Source organism: Barbus barbus (assembly GCF_936440315.1).
Source record: "Barbus barbus genome assembly, chromosome: 39".
In the NCBI taxonomy this organism is placed as follows: Eukaryota; Metazoa; Chordata; class Actinopteri; order Cypriniformes; family Cyprinidae; genus Barbus; species Barbus barbus.
In genome coordinates this window covers 15,436,458-15,459,376 of record NC_136717.1, presented here as the reverse complement: position 1 = coordinate 15,459,376, position 22,919 = coordinate 15,436,458, and the positions used below count along the sequence as shown (strand labels likewise).

The 22,919-nt window shown below is 41.5% G+C and overlaps 1 protein-coding gene across 1 annotated transcript in view; it reads right to left on the bottom strand.

Moving 5' to 3' along the window:
• The window catches only part of sox5 (SRY-box transcription factor 5), a 78,916-nt gene extending 56,660 nt beyond the window's left edge, over positions 1 to 22,256 (bottom strand). Inside the window, exons 1-3 of the mRNA XM_079399601.1 lie at positions 22,056 to 22,256; positions 12,329 to 12,527; positions 2,245 to 2,470 (exon numbers count right to left, since the gene is read on the bottom strand). Coding sequence (XP_079255727.1) covers positions 2,245 to 2,470; positions 12,329 to 12,527; positions 22,056 to 22,093 — 463 coding nt within the window. The 5' untranslated portion in view covers positions 22,094 to 22,256. The remainder of the gene's footprint in view (positions 1 to 2,244; positions 2,471 to 12,328; positions 12,528 to 22,055) is intronic.
• Between the last annotated feature and the right edge of the window lie 663 nt (positions 22,257 to 22,919).

Sequence of the window (22,919 nt, the reverse complement as noted above, 5' to 3'; positions counted from 1 at the left end):
CTAATGGACTCTTTTGCTTGCTTGCTTTCTTGTTCTCAAGAGTTCTATAAGTATCTTATATATGTCTTTTTCCTGGCTTCCTGTATACGACAGCTGTTGAATTTCACAGCCAGACTCTTGGTTTGACCTTGTGGCTTTCTCCAATGTAACTATTTTCTCTGACGTAACTATTAAAATCAAATGTAAATGAAGCAAAATCCTGCTTGGTTTCATAGAATAGGAGGATATTCACACAAATGAGCAGAATCAGTGCCAGAAAAACTCCAACGCCTGTCATTTACAAAGTCTTACACATCCTTGGCTAGTAGATCAGAGCTAAAAAAGTAAAGTAAAATAAATTAAAAATTCTCCAGATCAGCAATATCTTCAGGCAACTCTAAATTTGTTCCTAAACAAGTTGGTTAACAGTTACACAACTAAAATAAGCACATATGGGAGCAAAATTGACAAACTAACAGGCTAGATCACACTAGATAAAACGGCAGACCTCCAGCTTTGAAGTTTTCTCAGCCAAGACATTAACAGTAATGTTTAAATTCTTTACAGGGCAAAAGTCTTTGTGAAATGTGAATTTGCTGCACTTTAGTATGCACAGAAAAAATGTTGTTTCATGAGCATGAATGGAAGTCAATGGAGCAAAATCTAGTGTGACCTAGCATGGAGTAATGCAACGGTTGTAAAACACCTCCACACACATGTACATACAAAAAACTGAGCTATCTATCTATCTATCTATCTATCTATCTATCTATCTATCTATCTATCTATCTATCTATCTATCTATCTATCTATCTATCTATCTATCGATCTGTCTGTCTGTCTGTCTGTGTATAATCATCCATCCATCGTCAGTATGTTCACATGTGTATTTGCACACACACTGGCTAATTCACATAGGGAGCAGGTTCTGATTATTCATGAGGAACTGGCCTCTAATTACAGAGCGAGTGTGGTGTGATGTAAGAGACAGAGAGAGAGAGATCCTGTGGAAGGAGCTGAGAGCCGTTCTCTCAGTAATCAGTCTGAAATGAATATGCAAAGTGTGGCACACAATGGCTCCGAACAGCTGATCCCTGCCTGCTTAAACAAAGGCCTGACTTTATCAACAGCTCTCATTAAGCAGAATTTGTTAGTCAGGAATGATGGGAGATAGATTGATGGAAGAAAGAATGAGTGTGTGAGAGAGTCAGGGAGAGAAAGAAAGACAGACAGAATGGGAGATGCTCTCCATGAAATCCTTCACACTTTCAGCCAGTTTCACATTGTAATTTCATCACAATAAGACACACGCGTGTGCCAATGTCTTCTGAAAATCTTTTTCCACCGACAGGGTGCCAGTGCTGGTTTCGGAGCCGATGCCCAATCTGGACCTGTTCCATGTGCCGTTCCATACAGAAAAACTGGTTCTGGAGGAAAAAAATTGTCTGCCCAATGGCTCCTAAAACCTGCTGGTCTCCAACTTTTCAGAACAACAACAACTCAAAGCTAGATAGCTCCCAATATAATAAAAGAAACTCTCTAGACTGGAAAACAAAGCCTGATGTGACAATGCTAAACAGCTCACGCTAAAATAAAATCACTGTATTCACAAAAAATATAAAATGACTTTAATTTAATTGAAATATTTAATATTAAAATATTGAATTAAATAGATCGAAAACAAACTAATTTTTACATCATCTAATGAATATTTTTCCTTGCCATTAAAAGTAGCTTGTAATAGCATAATAAATATATACTGACAATTCATTCAATGACATCAAAAGTACTTATAAATCAATTGCTATGAATTTTAAAATAAATAAATAAATAATTCAATAAATAAATGTTTACATAATTTTCTAATAAATAAATAAATATTTTTCCATGCTATTAAAAGTAGCTTGTAATAATATATATATATATATATATATATATAGGCAATTCTTTCAAAGACATTAAAATTATTTATAAATTAACTGCTATGAATATTAAAATCAATCAATCAATCAGTCAATCATTCCATCCCTCCATCCATGGCATCAAACGTAGCTTGTGATAAAGATGTTAAATTAAATGACTTTGTATTACTCAAAAATTTCAAACAATGACCACAGTATGACATGTTTATTACTGAACAGGTTATATCGTTGTCCGGCTCGCAAGACTTTGAAAACACGCTGAAAATTTGAGTGAAATGTGACAATGTGTGTACTAGTACCAAAAATGTGTGTCAAAACATGTATTAAATTCTCCCTCACTCACCCTCTGGCTCGTTCTTGATGAGTTCCTCCATCTTGCGCTGTTTGAGCGAGTCGACCACGTCGGCCAGACTGCCCTTGCGTCTCTCCGGGGTGCCCAGAGCTGAAGCGGAGCTGGGTTCGCTCCCTGGCCGCATGGACCCCTCCTCCTGCTGCTGCTTACTGGGTGAGGTAGAAGAGATGTGCTGGGGGTAGGGGCTCAGGGCCAGGCCTTTACTGCCATCCTGATCCTGACACAGAGACGGAGAGAGAGACAGGGTGTTAAACAAAGCGACAAACAGGCCTTCACTAATTATTTCGTCCTGTTCCTGAGTGTTGAGGCATGTTTAGATTTACTTTCATCCTCATCTGCCCATCTGTACTGTAGAAAGTCTCTCTTTGCCTCTGTCGGTCTGAAGTCTCTTTAGACAAAATCATTAGTGGAGAAAAGTTTCACCATCACAGGAACTGTCTCTTTCTCTGAGAAGGGAAGTTTTTCTACTTTGAATCAGCTCCAAACACACAAGAACGTCCAAGTTTTTCAACCACATTTTTCTTCTCTTCTTGACCAACATGACAGCTGCGATATCAATCACCATCTTCAACATTTCATGCATTGATCTTACGTCCAAATATATAACAGTTCTCATCTTATGGTTTCTTATGTAATGCGGCTCAGAATTAGGCTTGTACACTATAAAAAGGGAAACTGTGCAGTTGTTGCCTTAAGGGACTATTTCTAACTAATCTGAGCCTTAAAATGACTTTTATTGGTATAACCTATTCTAGTCATATTAAATGACATTTTGACTTGAATAAAACCAGTTTATTTAGATGTTACTACACAAATCATATTTTTTAGGTTGCCTGACAAAACAAGTTTACAGTGAAACTTTAATAAATGCAACAGCACAAATATATGTATAAATAATTAATATATTGATTTTAAATATTGGTGTTTTTTGCTTCTGCAAGTATATGCACACACTGTAAAATGGGTAAATGACAGATGTGGAGATTTATGATGATGAATTATCACACACACACAACATTACTTTCGCCCAGCTCCGGATCTCCTTTATAAAGTTTAATTACAAAACAAGTCAGGTATTTAATCTTTTGGTTAATCTTTGGTTAATCCACATCTATTATCTACCTTACCACCTGTGTGACTGACAGCAGCTACAGCCAATCAATAGCTTAATCCCACTGACGTGTTTGGGATCCAGTGACCAGATTTACACTTCAACAATCAACATACTTCGTGCCACCTCTATCCATCACGCAAAGTAAAATGTCCTCAGTCCAAACTGAAGTTCACAAGATTGATCAAGTTCCCTGTGCAGGTCTATTACCCGCTTAGATTTTAATAATGACATCTGTTTTTAATCATTAACTCAGAGAGTGAACAGAGAGCAGCAGATGGTTCATTTACTAAAGCTTAATGCAACATGAATTACACAAGACTTTCACAAGACAAAACAGTGGCAAATACAATTTTATTTTTATCAGTATAGTGAGACTGTTAGATGATCTGACTTGGCCCCGCAAACAAATCAATTCATTATATACAACATGGAAAAAGTTTAAATGCTACAGAAAACAACAACAATAATAATAATAATAATGTATTTATTTTCAGTACTGGTCATTTATTAATGCTTTTGTAACAGGGTTTTACTACTGCTTATTTAAAATCATTCATTTTTATGTGATAAATTTATTAAATGACTAAATGTCTTACCACTTTTAAATGTTTTGACATTTATTTAATCTCAGACAATTATACGCTTTATTTTTAATACTATCTGCTACTATTTACAAAATAATTAATTCTATTGTTACGGGGTTGACGAGACGTGAGACGTGCGGATCCATTCGCAAGGCTTTATTATAAAACATGGTCAAACAGGCAGGGTCGAGAGACAGCAAACAGGTATGGCAGAGGCAAGACAGAGCAATCCGTGGAGCAAGCGTGGGTCAACGATCGGCGTACAAAATCCAGACAGGGCAAGGCAGAGAGAATAATCCAAGAACTCGGGCAGGGTCAGACACGGAAAGGAAAACAAGGCAAGGCAAGACTATGAAAACTAGGAACGCTTTGTAAGGTAGACGGGCTAACAATACTCGGCCCTGATGCTGAGGAAGTCCATGGTTTAAATAGTGTGTGTGATTGTGAAATGAGCATCAGGTGCGTGTGATGAGTGAATGGTGACAGCTGTGATCTGTGCAATGCATGGTGGGAAATGGAGTCCAGTGTGCTGTGTAGTGTGAGAGTCAATGTGGTGAACGGGTGACCTCTGGTGGTGGTAAAACAGGAGAGCATGGTCAGGATTCGTGACATAGCCCCCCCCCAAGGAGCGGCTTCCAGACGCTCCTATATAGTCCAGGAGGGCGGTGGAGCGGAGGCGGAACAGGGGGAGGGATGGAGGGCCAGGTCCGTGAGGAAGTGGGAAGACCGGGGACTGAGGCAGAACCGGCAGAGCAGGACACCCAGGCGGAACCGGAGACCAGGACAGAGCAAGAGCCCACCAGGGCGGAGCAGACGGACCAGGAGCCCACCAGGGCGGAGTAGATGACCACCAGACCGGAGTAGAAGACCACCACGGCGGAGCAGACGACCACCAGACCCGAGCAGAAGACCCCCACGGCGGAGCAGACGACCACCAGACCCGAGCAGAAGACCACCATGGCGGGGCAGACGACCACCAGACCCGAGCAAGAGCCCACCAGGGCGGAGTAGACGGACCAGGAGCCCACCAGACCAGAGTAGAAGACCACCACGGCGGAGCAGGAAACCAGGGCGGAGCCAGAGGCCAGGTCAGGACTGACAGCGCAGAGGCCCACCAGGGCGGAGCAGACAGGACCGGAGCCCACCAGGGCGGAGCAGACGACCACCAGACCCGAGCAGAAGACCACCACGGTGGGGCAGACGACCACCAGACCCGGGCAGAAGACCCCCATGGCGGAGCAGACGACCACCAGACCCGAGCTAGAGCCCACCAGGGCGGAGTAGACGGACCAGGAGCCCACCAGACCGGAGTAGAAGACCACCACGGTGGAGCAGACGACCACCAGACCCGAGCAGAAGACCACCATGGCGGGGCAGAGGACCACCAGACCTGAGCAGAAGACCCTCGCCAGGAAGCAGACTGGGCAGGAAACCATGGCAGAGTCTGAGATCTGGGGGAAACAGAGACAGACAACACAGGGAGAGCAGAGACAGACAATACAGGGAGAGCATTCATGATCTCAGGGGGCGTGGCAGGGCAGAACGAGGATTCATAGACTGCGTTTATAGCCGTGACAGGACAGGGCGTGAGCTCACAGACAGCCTCTTTAGCCGTGACAGGACAAGGCGTGAGCTCACAGACGGCCTCTTTAGCCGTGACAGGACAGGGCGAGAGCTCACAGACGGCCTCTTTAGCCGTGACAGGACAGGGCGTGAGTTCACAGACGGCCTCCTTGGCCGTGACAGGACAGGGCGTGAGCTCACAGACGGCCTCTTTGGCCGTGACAGGACAGACAGTGAGTTCAGGGGCGGCCTTCATGACCGTGACAGGGCAGACAGTGAGTTCAGAAACTGTCTCCTTGGCCGTGACAGGGCAGACAGTGAGTTCAGGAACGGTCTCCATGGCCGTGACAGGGCAGACAGTGAGTTCAGGAACGGCCTCCATGGCCGTGACGGGGCAGACAGTGAGTTCAAGAACGGCCTCCGTGGCCGTGACAGGGCAGACCGTAAGTTCAGGAATGGCCTCCATGGCCATGACAGGGCAGACCATGAGGTCAGGAACGGCCTCCGTGGCCGTGACAGGGTAGACAGTGACGTCAGGAACGGCCTCCATGGCCGTGACAGGGCAGACCATGAGGTCAGGAACGGCCTCCGTGGCCGTGACAGGGCAGACAGGAAGTTCAGGAGTAGGTGCCACCACTTCGGGAGGTTCTGCAGCGGAAGCCGCCACCTCTGGAGGCACTGGAGCAGACTCGTGGACAGTAGAGGCCTCAGCAGCACACTCGTGGACAGGAGAGGCCTCAGGAGCACAGTGTGCAGCCCACACACTCAAAATGGCAACCGCCATAACGGGAAGTACTGAGGTCAGGGGAACAGTCTCTGTAACAGACAGGGTTGAGGCCCTGGGAATGCCAGCTACTCGCACTGACATCAGTGGTGGGTCCATCACACTGGATATCAGCACTCGAAGGACTGACCTTGAATCTGTGGTAACAGACTCTGGCTGAGGAGCTGAGGCGTGAAGTGACTCTGGCTGGAGCACTGAGACGTGGTGTGACTCTGGCTGGAGCACTGAGACGTGGTGTGACTCTGGCTGGAGCACTGAGACGTGGTGTGACTCTGGCTGGAGCACTGAGACGTGGTGTGACTCTGGCTGGAGCACTGAGACGTGAGCAGACTTTGGCTTGACAGCGACGACGTGAGCAGACTCTGGCTTGACAGCGACGACGTGAGCAGACTCTGGCTTGACAGCGACGACGTGAGCAGACTCTGGCTTGACAGCGACGACGTGAGCAGACTCTGGCTTGACAGCGACGACGTGAGCAGACTCTGGCTTGACAGCGACGACGTGAGCAGACTCTGGCTTGACAGCGACGACGTGAGCAGACTCTGGCTTGGCAGGCATGACGTGAGCAGACTCTGGCTTGGCAGCGACGTGAAGGGGTGCTGTTGCTGCCGCCATTTTGTGAGTGAGTGAGGTGTCGCGTTCCTCCGCGACACCCACAGTAAAAGAGGAGCCCACACACAGTAAAGCAAAGTCCATAAATTGACTGAGAGATGAACGGGGACCCTCGCGGATTAACCTTGACCGGAGCGGCTGATTAATGCCCTCACAAAAAAAGTCAATAAGTGCATAGTCCGGCAGATCAGAAAAATAGGCGAGGTCTAAGTACTCCTGAATATAATTCTCGAGCGGTCGCGAGCCCTGCTCGAGGGTTAATAACAGTCGTGCACAATCCATACCTGGCCAATGTCCTTTTGAAAAGCCGCTGGATCCTTGTGTGGCCGAGTATTCTGTTACGGGGTTGACGAGACGTGAGACGTGCGGATCCATTCGCAAGGCTTTATTATAAAACATGGTCAAACAGGCAGGGTCGAGAGACAGCAAACAGGTATGGCAGAGGCAAGACAGAGCAATCCGTGGAGCAAGCGTGGGTCAACGATCGGCGTACAAAATCCAGACAGGGCAAGGCAGAGAGAATAATCCAAGAACTCGGGCAGGGTCAGACACGGAAAGGAAAACAAGGCAAGGCAAGACTATGAAAACTAGGAACGCTTTGTAAGGTAGACGGGCTAACAATACTCGGCCCTGATGCTGAGGAAGTCCATGGTTTAAATAGTGTGTGTGATTGTGAAATGAGCATCAGGTGCGTGTGATGAGTGAATGGTGACAGCTGTGATCTGTGCAATGCATGGTGGGAAATGGAGTCCAGTGTGCTGTGTAGTGTGAGAGTCAATGTGGTGAACGGGTGACCTCTGGTGGTGGTAAAACAGGAGAGCATGGTCAGGATTCGTGACATCTATACAACATGGAAAGTTTAAATGCAATGGAAACAAGTTTTTAAAATAATGATTATTAGTAGTTTTTATTACAATACTAGTATTAAAAAATTACTAATTATACTCTTTTCTATTAGTGTTTTTCTACTATTTGATAATTACTACATTTTTAAATATATATATATTATTATTAGTTATTTTTATGTTAAGTAAAAATATTAAATGACTAAATGTTTTAACATTGAATGTTGCCATTTAATTTATTTTAGTCATGCCATGTAATAGCATTAATAACTTTCTTTCACACAAAACAGACAAATAAACAAACATCAAATTCAGATCTAGTACATACAGTTGTCAACACTCCATATATCCAGTTACACTGAACATATCACACAGATTGACTCGTCACAATCCATCATCATCATCATGATAATAATAATTACTGTAGAACTAATTAAACTGAAACACTTTCACTTGTTACGAATGCATACTGAGAGACATTTCACGTTGATACTCATTCACGAACAGACTGATGATTGGCAAGCTTAAAAGATCTTAACAGGCTTTTATGATACACGGAAAATATGACAGCTTGCATACTGATTTCCCCCCCGTTTCCGTAATCTGCCTGCAAAAAGGCATGTTTTTCCAGACACACCCCTCCGTTTCATCCCTCTCGGCCCCATCAGCTCCAGTCGGGCCAGTCGAACTGGGATTAAGAGAATTCTGTAGTCACAAATGACCAAAGCAGTGCGAGATCACCCCGTCATCCGCAAACAAAACCGTCAACTAGCTGTTAAAGAAGTAACAGAGAAGAAAGATAGAAAGAAGAGAGGAGGACTAGAGAGAGAAAGCCAGGGAGAGAGTGGGAGCGAGTGGCAGAATGGCAGGCATTTCTCTCTGCCTGCTTTAGTGTGGCATGCATCTTAAAACATGGTCACACCTGTCACTTCCAATCTATCTAATCCACTGCATACTTCAAACCGCAGCTTGCGTCTTTCTCCAGAGATGTCTAGAAAACAATTCGAATAGAAGGTGAGATGGTGGCAGAGGAAACTGTATTCCTTCGCTTACTTAATGTCCTCGGCTGTGACACTAAGTCTCGGACAGATGAAGAAGCAGATGAGCTAATGGCTTATGTGTTGCTTTCTTTCCCCCATCTTTAAATAAAGGCATGAGTGAGTAACAGGTCTACAGTAGGGCTGATATTCAGGTTAAGTACCCCTATTTTGTCCATCGATTACGTGTGCGCGTTATTTTCCACCGCGTATGAATAAGTGTGCAAAGCTGAGTATATGTATTTATATGCATTTCTGATGTGCCGTTCTGTGAGGTGTGGGCGGTTCTGCTTTTAGTTGTGCAGATGTCAATTCTTCGTGGAAAGGCTGAAACTGCGCCTCTCTCCACGACCCTCTCTTCATTCCTGAACCACGGCAGCATGGCGACAAAATTAACCAACTTTTGTCCTCTTAAGCTCATGTGTGACAGGAGCACATTTAAACACACTTCAACTCTTGCCAAGAAAGCAAAATGCCTTCTTTCCACCTCTAGTTTTTTCCTCTCGTTTTCTCCCTTCAGCACAGATGCCAGCTTTCTTCCAAATGCCACCTTTTCCCCCCCTTCTTTTTTAAAATCTTTGTCCTTCCTTTACTCTGCAGGATTCCAACCTGTTTCCCTCAGAGCGTTTCTCTCGTTCCTTCTCTCTCACGCTTCCATATGCTAAGTTAAATCCAGTTATTTTACTGATACAGGTAGCGTCTAGCTAATGAGACGAACTCAAAGCACGGCCGTGTGATTCTCTGGCTCACGTTCATCACACGCTAGGAAACTAACCTCTACGCCTGCTATCCGTTAAACTGTCAAGAGTCCCGCTGCTGAAACACACACGCTCAAGTTGGACATCTCTTCTCTCCTGCGGTGCTGACGCCTCGTCTGTTGTCTTAAGCCCGTGTTGCTGATCTCTACCGTGTGTTCACAATCCACTCACCTCTAAACCTGGCTCAACCGAGCTATTGTCAGCCCTGATCCTGCCGTGAGCACGCACACACACACACACACAGACAGATGAAGATTTACAAACACACACACTTTCAAACACCTTGCATTGTCTCATCCCTGAATTTACATGAGGTTACGCCATAGAAAAAACACTTTAATTAATTACATTTGTGTGACACTGGATTGTCAGATTTGTAAATTATATTTTTTTGGAAGAAAAAAAACAAAAAAACATGAAAAATGCAAGAACGCAAATGAATATTTGTGACACTTAAGCAAAATGTTCCAAATATTTTTTTATTAAAAAAAAAGTATAAAATTTGAGTTTAGTTTTACTAACTGCTCTGATCGTTTTGTTGGTTTCTCTCTTTAAATATCGACAATAAAACTCAAATTAATTTTATTATAATCAAAATTTATGTAAAAACTATTTTAAAATAATTAAAAATAAAGTATTAAAGTATTTAAATGATTAAATAAAAATATATTAAGATAGAAATATATAAACAAATTAAATTAGCTTTTAATGTTGTTTTGGAAAATTACATTTATGAAAAAGTTTAGATTTTTACAAAAGCAATCTTTTATTAACTGTACAGGAGTCAGGTTAACGGGTATTCTGTTGGTTTTGACATTAAAAGGCTGCATTTGACACATCTAAGAACAAATCTTAACGTGAAACACGCGTCTTTCCTTAATGCCTCTCCTCATTAACCGGACAAAAGGGAGAGTAATTAACACCTCGCTATTATCACCTGCGTGTAAAGCTCTTCCCACCTTTCGGTTTCAAAGCCTCTACTTCCCGCCTGTAAAAAACTGGCAGGAGCGACACCGACTTCTATTGTAGCAGGTTGTGCGCGCTTCAGCCCCGCTGACCCCATCATCACGAACGCGCCTCTCCTTCTCTCTCTCTCTCTCTCTCTCTCAGGATGAAGAGGTCAGCGGAGTCTGAAGCGCGTGTGCGCCGCTGCCGTGTTAATTTACAATGACAAGATAAAGCGGTAATCTTCCGCTGCGCGCTACCCAGGGACTCGCCGAGTCGATTTACACTTCCCTATCACTTTATACAATTGCCGTGACAAAGCCCCTCCGAGTCCCCACTTGTGTAAATCTCTCTCTCACTCAACTCTTCTGCCAGTCAGCGCGGATCGGCTCAGGGGAACTTAATGTCTCACATATGCCAGCCTGCTTTCCCCTAAATCCGCCCGTGCTCGAGACGGATACGCTTTATTAATCCACATCAAATACAGCGCGCGTGTTTTTTCATGCCACCTCTGTCATGTCAGCGCGAGAGACAGAGACAGCAGTCTAGTCTTTCAGATAACACAACAATTACAAGCACTGCACTGCAGCTGATACATAATTATTCACGTTATGATTAATAAGAATAATCCATTGTATAATAAACATTTGGTTTCATGTGCAGCTTTATTATTTGTATTACTGAACTGACATCATCATCTACAGCAGCCAAATGCAAATCTGTGTCAAATCTAAACTTATTGCACAGAAAAGCGCACAATTAAGTTTGTCACCAGGGCAGGACCCTCAAAAGACACATTTTTGTGCATTACCTTCCCATACACACTTAAAAATAAAGGTTCTTTGGCATCTGGTTCCATAAAGAGCCTTTAACATTCCATCGAATAAAACGTTCCACTTTCCATCGAATAAAAGGTTCTTTATAGTGAAAAAAGGTGCTTCAGATTATTAAAATGCTCTTCACACATTTAAAAAAAAATTACTGAAAGGTTCTTGGGGGGGAAACTAAAAGGGGTCTACAGCATCGCTGTGAAAACCTCCTTTTGGAACCTTTATTTTTAGGAATGTAAATGGAGCATATTAGTACTTTAAGGCACTAATATGCACCCCGCCTAAAAGGTACAATTTTTTTCACATTTTCACCCCCAAAATATAGAAGTTTAACAGCCAGCGACTCTAAAAGAGAGAACCGACAGTCATAAACAAACACACCGTGCTGCAAGCTGAGTGTATAAAGTGAGAACGAAGGAGACGCTTGAGTGAGAAAGCTCGAGGACTTTGGTTTATTGTGAGAAACGGTTCCAAAACTGCAGACTCCAGCGTGCACTGTAATCACAGTTAATTGCAGAATTAGCTTACTGTTAAGTTCCTTAAGTACTGATTCATTGTTTTACAGCCAAATTGATTCCTGAAGCCTGTTGTTATCGAGAGGAAGAGATAGTAGAGTCAGGCGAAAGGTCACTGAAGAGATACTAGAGCTCATGTGCTTGTTAACGTGAGGATAACGCTTTGGGGTCATAGGGTCCATCTCGCTTATATTGCATCTTATGGCTTTGAATATCTGACCCATCATGAACTCACACTCCGAAATGACACATGAACAGCCAAGCTTATGAGTCATTTCGGCCACATTCAAAAGGACGACCTGTCTCGCTGCATCTGCCCATGACATCATCGAAGCGTGACGGGCATTTCCACGCCAAAAGTGTAAGTGAGCGAAAGACAATGGGAAGGGCTTATTCTAAGAAGGAGGAGTCAAATGCATATTAACCAACTGAGAGGCGCTGACCTCGTCCAATCGTATGAGAGAGGTTTGAGTGTAGGTTTGACCTACCATGTTCGCGTGCAGTGTTGGGGGGCTGTCGAGCAGTCGCGGAGATCGTGGGGACACTTTGCTGCAGTACGAACTCAGGGGCAAGTGAATGACAGCATGTCTGTCAACCTCTTCATCCTCCAATCGCTGTCTGCTCGTCGCCATGACTACCTCTCCATCTGTTCCCCCATATGGAGAGGCTGGTCGCTTGGAAGACATCCTGGAAAAATGAGAAAGGAAAAGTGACTGAGGCATTCAGGAAATACATGGCAGAGACAGAGACGTGGCTGTTGTTTAATTGTGAGTGACATATACGGGAGCATTTCACACACACACACACACACACACACTACTCGCATAATGACAGCCATCAATGCCGTAGCTTTGTCCACATCTATCCCTCCATCAAAGAGATGTCCCACCTACACTATCACAGAGCCATTTACTGTAGCAGCACCGCACAGGATGTGTTTAGCCAGCCTGTTTGATGTAAAGACTCGAGCGGCCCATTAAAGAAAAGTGCACACATCAAATATCACGTTAGCCAAGAACACAGACAGACAATGGTGTGTGCATGAGCGTGTGTGCCACAGTAGATGTTAATGACAGTGTATATGGTGTTGACAATGCCAGAGAAAATAGGCCTCGATGACGGTCTGTGTTCCTCTGATACCGTCAGGAAGAAAAAGCATTTATTAAATGAACTCTCTCTCCCACAATACACGGGAAGGAAAAATGAATATGCTCTCGTAATAAGATTTCATCTGGCTCACGGCATTGCCTAAGTGCTTTCATAGACGCTTCTCAGCCTTGGGGCTAGTGTTACTATGGCCCTGGGGAATAAGTACCACTCTTTTAAGAGAAAAAGACAGGCAAGGATAAAGGGAGATGGAGAGAAGTACTTTTATTTGGCTCCTACTCTGCAACTAAAAGAATTGGCAAACAAATTTTATTTCACTGCACTGTTGCAGTATACTTTGCTTTGCCCCAAAAGCTGTTGTACAAGCAAAATTATGGAAGCCCATTCCATATACTATATATATATATATATATATATATATATATATATGTGACCCTGGACCACAAGAACAGTCTTAAGTCGCTGGGGTATATTTGTAGCAATAGCCGAAAATACATTGTATGGGTCAAAATTATCAATGTTTTTTTTATGCCAAAAATCATTAGGATATTAAGTAAAGATCATGTTCCATGAAGATATTTTGTAAATTTCTTACCGTAGTTATATCAAAACTTAATTTTTGATTAGTAAGATGCATTGTTAAGAACTTCATTTGGACAACTTTAAAGGCGATTTTATCAATATTTAGATTTTTTTGCACCCGCAGATATTCAGATAGTTGTATCTCGGCCAAATATTGTTCGATCCTAACAAATCATACATCAATGGAAAGCTTATTTATTCAGCTTTCAGATGATTTATAAATCTCAATTTCGAAAAATTGACACTTAAGACTGGTTTTGTGGTCCAGGGTCACATATATAATACTATATATCATAATTATTAAAGTATATACTACATACACAGTTATTTTGCGTAATTGCAACTTAATATCTCACAATTGTGACTATTCCTCACAATTGTAACTTTCTCAAATTATGATTTTATATCTCACAAGTGTAACTTTATTTTTCAGTATTGTGACTATATATCTCATAATTGCAAATACTGCAGTGGCAACTTGTTTTCACAATTTTGACTTATTTCTCTTAGAATTGCAACTATGACTCAGCTTCATCTTACAATGTCTTTCTATATCTCTCAATACAACTTTATCTCTCATAATTGCAAATTATTTCTCATAATTTCTCACAATTGTGACTTTCCCATAATTACGACTTTCTCACAATTGCAACTTTATTTCTCATTATTGCTACTTTATTTCCTGTAATTGCACTTTTTTTCACAATATGACTTTGTATCTCATAACTGCAAATTTCTTGTAATTGCTCACAACTGCGACTTTCTCATAATTATGACTATTTCTCACAACTGTAACTTTATTTCTCATTATTGTGACTTTTTCCTGTAATTGTAACTTTTTTCACAATACAAGTTTAAATCTTATAATTGCAATTTCATATCTCATAATGTTACTTCATATCCTGCGACTGCTACTTTATATCTCAACCGTGATTTTATAACTGACTTTATAGCTCACTGTTACACTTTACAACTTTCTTTTTTAACCCTTTATCTAATAATTACTTATGCTCTGAGGTAGAAAAATGAGACTGACATACAGCACAAAGTCAGTGCAATAGAGAGGTTACTTTTTTACTTCGATTATCTTTGATCAACTAGCATCTGCCGTCTCAGTGCAGTCCAAGTTGTGTGTGCTGAACTGTATGGTATTCTCATAGCCCTGGACTGACTCAGACGCCACATCTCTGAGCACTGCTAAGGTTTCTCTTTCTCTCATTTACTGCGTATTTGGTTTAGATTAGCTGTAAAGACAAACATCATATAACATTTCTAGCTGTCTGGACGGGATGAATAAGACTCACCTCAATCAAACCCAAGGCTGGCGGCTACAGTAACAATGAAGACAAGCTTCAACTAACTCTATAGATGAGATGGAGTGAAGAGTTAAATGATAAACTATGATGCAGATGTCATACTGCTAGTGCCTAACAGCAACCACTCTGTCATAAACACTAACGCAGGTGTGTAATACATACAATTGTGAGTATTGGTGACTATATCTGCGTTATTTTGGCTGTATAAATGTGAATGTGTATGTGTGGGGTACCTTGGCTTTATGCTGGTTCACACTGGGGCAGTAAAAGCAGTCAGCGCAGCTGTATAAACTGCACTTGGGCCTGTCTGCCCCTCCACCAGCACTGTGTTTACTCTACCTCCAGACACTCACACACACTGGGCCCTTTTGTTTCACTCCGACACACACACACCTCTGTGCCGCTTTCTCTAACACACCAACCCCCAACACACACATCAGGACTAACAAAGACACACACATGACCCTCATAGGCAATCGAGAACCAGTCCTTATTGGAACCAGTAAATTGCTCGTCACATCCAATTCGAACCCGAGAACCGGTGTTTAATAACTGTTTAGTTAAGGCTTGTGAAACTTAAATCAAGGTAATGAATAGCTGGAAATCTAGCAGTTAAAGAGACCAATTTAGAACCGATTTGTAGTAAATAGAAATAGAATAGTTTTTTCAGTATATAATAAAAATAATTGACAAATACTTCCAAAAAAGAAAAAGAGTCGTCAATGGAACCGGAATCATTTAGTGGAATTGGACATTTTCAAGGCAATATTTCTTACAAAAATTACTCATATGAGAGCCTTTTCTTTATAAATATATCTCCGTCATTCATATCTGTGCGCACCTTTAGACACGTCTGCATCCGTTTTCCGCTCTTCCCTGTCTCACGCACTCTTCCTTTTGCCTCTTCTCTACTTCCTTGCCGGCCCACTGACAGAAGCTTTTCACAGCTCCTCTTGAGCAATAAAATGTCTATTTTCCTGCGAGCCTTTGAAGTATAATTACTATACAATTCTGCTCTCCGGGTGAACAGGTTATAGCCACTATTTCATTTAAAGTTGGCAGACCTGTCGTGGTGGAGAGTCTACATGAAACATTTAAAGCTTGTCGAGATGTTGGGATTAAAAAAGAGAGGGTTTTATTAAGCAGATAAATTGGCAGAAAAGCTGGTCTCCAAGGTCATAATTAGCAGCCATTAGCATAATTTCACTCCATCCTTCTGTGGTTCCAATAAAGGCCGGCCTGCCAAACACACACAGACCCTGTCCACCGACACACACACACACTCGCTAACACAACACAGACACACAAAGAACAGTCTCTGAAGCTAAGACTTCTTTACAGGCTAGTCATGTCTGCTTATTTGCATTGTAAACTTTAACAGCTCATTATCTGGTGGATTAATAACTTTATTGCCTTTCATTTTCACAAGGCTAAGAATTATGTTATTCATAAACAGCCTCGAATATCAAAGCCTAATGTGCTGATATGGGTGAGGTGACTAAACACACACTTATGTAGGAACACAAATGATGCCAGTATAATTTCCAAACACCAGTATTATCCAGTTCAGGCTGTATTATCAAAGAAAATGCCATCACTTTTTTTGTATATTTTGCAAACTTCAGCATTCACACCCCATCCCATCTGAACTGCAGGTCTAGAGGCTAACTTTCACGGCTAATCGTTAAAAGCTAATGGCCGCCCCACTGGTGTGCCGCTCGGCCCCCTCCCGCAGACTGCGTGCGTTAAACCCAGATTAAAGGCACACTTCCCCTTTGAGCTTAGACGCAGATTGAGCGCTCTCCTAAATCCCTCTCATATCACATGTACATTTCTCCGCAGACGCTAATCGTCCAAAATACAGGGTCCATTAAACAGCGGAGTGGAGCTGCACTTTAAATACTGAATCTAGGAGCTTTACCTAATCACCATCAGCAGTGGTTAACACTCGAGAAGTGCCTCTAATGACAGGACATAATTTTGAGGCTAAACGTGTCACATACGCACACACTCGGATGTGCGCGGCCCACGGAAAAACTTGCATGATGCTTTGCGGATGTTGCCCGCATGCCTACGATAAAAAGCATTCAGACACACACAGTGTCTTTGAAAAAGTTAAGATAGACACCTTATGTTGTTTTTAAATAATGCTAATAATATTAATTAGCATTATATTATGTAACACTGATGCCTTTGAATACAACTTTGTATAAGAATAAAATTAGAATATGTATACATTTACAAAAAAAAAATTCTGATGCATTATGCTGCCTTAAAATATATTAAAACATCACTTGGTGAAGGTAAATTCCAGTGTAATATGATTATGTGATTAGGGAGGTCAGCTCTTCTTTGTTATCAGAGTGTGGGAATGAAACAAAGTGTGTCCAAAAGTTCAGACAACCAGTCCGGAAGGAAACTGAGAATACCTCACAATCCACTTAGACATTAGGAGAAGTGCTCATCCCTCTCTCTATTCTTTATCTTCTGCTCCCAGGACAATAAAGTCACAGATAGTCCCGTCAGGACGTCCCCCGTTTGCACAATCAAACATTTGTGCCCGACTCTCTCTGTTTTGAACAGTCTTTTAAGTATATTGCTTTACAGCTATTTATAGCGCTCTCAATTTTTCTCTCTGTGGGAATGGAGCGGCCGGCAGAGGAACAGAAGCGAAGAGAGAGTCAGAGAGAGGGACTCCGCTGAAGTAAATTCATCCGTAGTGCAAACTTGTGAGGGCTCTTCATCATTCATGCCGTAATCACTGATCACAGCGTTCTCTGCTGCTGTGAGGGCACTTGGATTTTTATGTGGGGTGGGGGGTTAGTTTACCAAAACATAGTATAAAGATCACATTTCCATGCACCAATGCTAAAAAAAAATAAGAAGTGAAAATGTTTTATTAACATACAAACCATTTTAGTAACACTGCAGCAATAAAAAGTAGCAGAAAATTACTGGAATTTGTAAATAATTTTTTTTTGTACTTTATTAGAGATTTACACATCACTAATCTCTCACAAAAACATTTTCAGATTTGTTCATAGAAACTCCTAGAAACTTCTTTAAAAAGTCTACTCCCCCCCCCCCAAAAGTCGGTGAATAATAATTTCACACAAGTGTACGTGTCTCTAAATACACACATTATTCACACACGCACTCAGAGAAAACACAAAGCCGTCTCTGTTTTTCCCTCTGACGCTAGGGCTGCAGGGCCACCCCAATTTCCTGTCCAGCGTCGCCACAAAAGACAAGAACACAGAGCCTAATGTCACTGTCAGCCATTACTGTTTAGGCATGGAGGTGAAGTCACACACACACAAAATCAAAAGTCATATGAGCAAAGCGAAAACAAGCCCGCTCGCACACAAACGCATAATAAGCAATGGTGTGTGTTTGCCGCTGGGTGGACACAAGGCACCAGTGAACGCCGTTCCCACAGTGCCAAGGCAACTGCTGCATCAACACACACACACACACACACATACATACAGAGGGGGGTTGCCAGTATTTTAGTCATCACTTCATCTGTCTGCATAGTTTCCTGTCATCTCTCATCTCTAATTATTTATTTCTCTGGACTGACTCATGTTTCTAGTGACATTTTACATATTACACACACACACTTGAAACTTCTATGAAAACTTTCTCAGCCTCTGCTTGTCTTCTTTTAGTGTGTGTGAGTGTCTGTGAATATGATGCCCCTGTCAAATGCGTATCCATCGTGATTTGCTCCCAGAAGCCCTGGGTGGCTGTGAAAATAGGTGCTGGTATAATTTACTCCATTCATACAGGCCTGTACAACAACAAACTGGGTATAACAGGCATATACAACACAGTCTTCCACCCAGACTCCTCCTTTACCTGCAAGTACAGAGCCGTTATTATAGAGCTTGAGGGACTGGATAGAAAAAAAGCAGCATTTTGATAAGCATTTGATAGGCCGTCACCTCTAACTTGTCGTCATACTGTTTTGTGTTATTATCCTCGCAGACTTGATAAATAAGACTTTAACCAAAAAGGAATTCCGTTCCCCTCAGTCTTAGCGGACGTCCCGACGGTCAGCTGATCGCACAGGGGAGGTCTGGGAAGACTTCTGAAGGGGGAGGAGGAAACACTTAAGCATTCTTCTCTGCTGACCATCCTTTTTTTTTCATGGAGACACGGTTATCAAGCCGCTGCGAGAGCTCATAACACGGACTACACAATGGAGCCAGTCTGCAATGAATGACCCAGAGAGAAGATCCAGAACCTCCATCAATCAGACAGAACACACACACACACACACACTTTAAATGAGGCCACAACACAGATTTTGTAGTGATAAACACACCTTAACTGAAAATATATATATATTTTTTAAAGTTACTACTAATATATATATATATATATATATATATATATACATACATACATATGTCACCCCCCCCCCCCCCTTCCCCCCAAAAGTCCTCAAAGGGAATGCTTGTCACATTTAGCTCTTGTTTAGGTATAAATTTGTACCCAGTCAAGTACAAACACACACACACACACACATATATGTACAAACACACAAATGTTTGTTTTTCTATCACTGTGGAGACTATCCGTTGACTTCTTTTGTTTTTCTACAAAGCTAAGATATTTTCTTTCCCCTAAACCTGATATAACTCTTTCTAAATTTATATTTAGACAGTATTTGTTATGTTTACTAAGCTGTTTTTCTTAAGACACTATCTGGTCACCACAACAGTCATTTGGTCCCCTCAATATAAAGTTATAATGTCTTAATATAGTCCCTCAACCACAGACGTCAATTGTGTTTCTATAAAGCTAATTATAAACACTATAACATATACATTTTTTTTTTTTTTTTACAATGACAAGGTCTCTGAATGTTCTCCAAAGATTTATTTTAGATGTATCTCACTTCTGGGGACATTTTGGCTCTATATCCAACTACATAAACACATTTCTTCAACTAGTTAATGCCACACTTTGCGTATGCTACAAAGAAGCTTGCAAGTAATATGTGTTAAAGTGACGGAGGTAAAGGTAGGCTGGTGGTTTAAACTGTTTTCTCTTTGATGCAGAGGAATCAAAAATTGAAGTGCATCAGCCACATTTGTCTACAGCTAGTTCAATCACACATGATAAGTGGTGCACGAACCCACTGTTTTCTCTGTGTATCTTTACCAGGAAGAATTGACCGACCCAGAGAAAGACAGACAGAGAAAGAGAGAGTGAGAGAGTGAGATGTAACACAACCATCCATTAAAGGAGGGAGACAAATGGAGAAGTGTTAAAGTCCCCTTTCCCTCTCCCTCACTCGCTCGCTGTCTCTCTCTCTCTTTGAGGAATGTGACAGTTTGGCCATAGAATCTCCTCTGTGCTCCTCCAATGAAGCTAAACTCACCCAAATCACCACTCCAATAATAATAATAATACACAACATTGTAATATTATTTATATTATTATTAATTATAATTATTATATTATTTATAATTATTATATATTCAAAATATTTAGGATGAAGATTTAACAACATTTTAAGCAAAGCAACATTTCGTATAACTATCTACTACTGTTTTGTAGTACAGATGATTTGAAAAACACTTCATAGTTCTGTATTTTTAGATGTAAAATATATAAAATAAACTACACCAAACAGGAAATGTTCTTAATAAATTAATCAAAAGTCAATTTTCATACTATAAAATCTTTAACAAAACCTCTTGCATTTTACAGTGTGCTAATTTTAAAATGAAAACAAAAGTAAATATAAGTAAATCTTTTTAATTTAAGCATTCATAAGATGAGTGTTCTAAGATGTAAACATACAAAAAACAATTATAAATTACTTTGTATCACCATCAAACATTATAATTTCATTTTTTATATCTCTCATTATTTCCTCGCTTCATGTCAGTGAAACTGTTTTCCTATGCTCAAATTAAAACATAAAAGCAGACTTTTTCAAAAACACTCAGCATCAGGACAGAAGAGACACACACACAGCCACACTCTACATGGACAAACACTGCACTTTCGCTCCCGTCCTCACACACACACACACACACACACACACACACAATCAGTTTCATGCTCTTTAACCACTGACAGCCAGCATTACTGAAAAGTAGAGTTTAACCATCCGTTTCTTCTAAGTCATTGTAATCCCTACATTTATCACTATACATTCTGCTTTCCTATGTAATCCTTTAAATGTTTAATTCCTCATAGTTGTTGTTATCTCCCCCCTGCCCTCCCCCCAGAGAGAGCATGATGATTTATTAAAAACACATTTTCCTGACGTATAAATGTGTTCTTAATTCAGGGATAAAACCCCAGAGTTTATCGCTGAACAAAAGATTAGTTTCATCTGGTAAAACAGTGCAGTGCTCTAATGCAATAAAAAATGTGTGTGTGTGTCAGGGGTGAAGCTTGCATTAAAAACGATTATTATGGGTAATCTTCCCTATGGAGCTTTAAAGTCAAACGGCAGCAAAGCCACTTTTGTTGACATATTAAAGTAGGTGAGAACATTTCCCACCTCGGACCACCACAACAGAAGGCCAATGCAGACATCTGGCCACAATAAAACACCAAAACAACATAAACAAGATTAAAACAACACTGACAAATGGAAAAAAAGGCTTTGTGAAGCAAGAAAGTCATACAGAAGTGAAATACTCTGTGTTTTAGTTGCCAAGCGTGTTACCCTGAAGTGCAACATGCACAAAAAAAGAGAGGTTGCGCCAGGGAACACTGACGGGAGAGCACCGACCCTTATCAAACGCCATCTTACACTCACACTCACATATATATATATATATATATATATATATATATATATATATATGTGTGTATATGGGGTGGTAGACAAACACACACACACCGACAGCATGTAACCTGTTAGACCAGATACTAGAGACATTTACAACTTAGTTTCAAAGTGGGATACTGAGAAGACAGTCCCAGCGTCCCATGCTCACAGAGTGCGTCTAGAAAACACACACCTCGCAGTCACACTGAACTTTCTTCTCTTTTCTAAACCGCAGACACATTCACACACAGCCAGCCTCAAACATGCCAAACAAACTAATAAAGTCTGTTTCTTAGACTAACATACACAAACACACTCTCTCTCCTGCTCATCTGCCTGTCCCTCGCTCTCTTCCTCCCGGCACGGCTTGGAAAAGTGAGCGTCTCGTGCATGAGTGTGTGAACGTACCTGTTAAACTCCTGAGGAAGCTCAGGCTCAGTAAGCATGCTGAAACAAGGGGTCTGAGATGCAGGAGTCCTTCCACGACAACATACGCGTCCGACACCCGGGGACCTCCGAGAACACACACACACATACACGCACACGCTGCCTGGTGCTCCTCTAACCTCTCGCAAAACCAAAGACTGTTTCTGTTTCTCTCTCCGCTGCACACACACTCTCACACGCCGAACCTCGCACTCCCTCCCCTCTCTCTCTCTTTCTCTCTCTCCACCCGTCTCTATAGCTCTAAGCTGCTAGATTGCCTCTTAAAGGGCCAGAGCATGACATGGTGTAGCGCGGAGCGCAGCTTCACACTCTCTCACACACACACACACACACACACACACACACACACACACACACACACACACACACTTACTTTGCTTATCTTAATGTTCAGTATCATAGGCTTCTATTGTTTTTACATAAAGATCATATTAATTACTACAGACTATTCCTAAGCATAAAAGGAACATTTCAGTTTTAGGAAAAAAATTTTATGAATCATTTTCCATTTTAGGATGTCCCCAGATGTCTGAAACAACGCTGGCAAAATGACTTGTTTTGTCTTAAAAGTATAACTAAGTGCACATATGTACGTGCACACACACACACACACACACACACTACTCAGTTAAGCCACATAAAATGGTCACGTCATTCATAAGTTTGACAAGTTTCTTATACGCAAAATGTAATTTTTTTACTCAAACATCAAACAAGAACAACACATAAAACAAAATCTAAACAAACAAAAAACAAACACACAAAAACAAAAAGTAAAAACAAAATTCAAAAACTAAACAAAAATGTAAAAAATATAATAAAAAT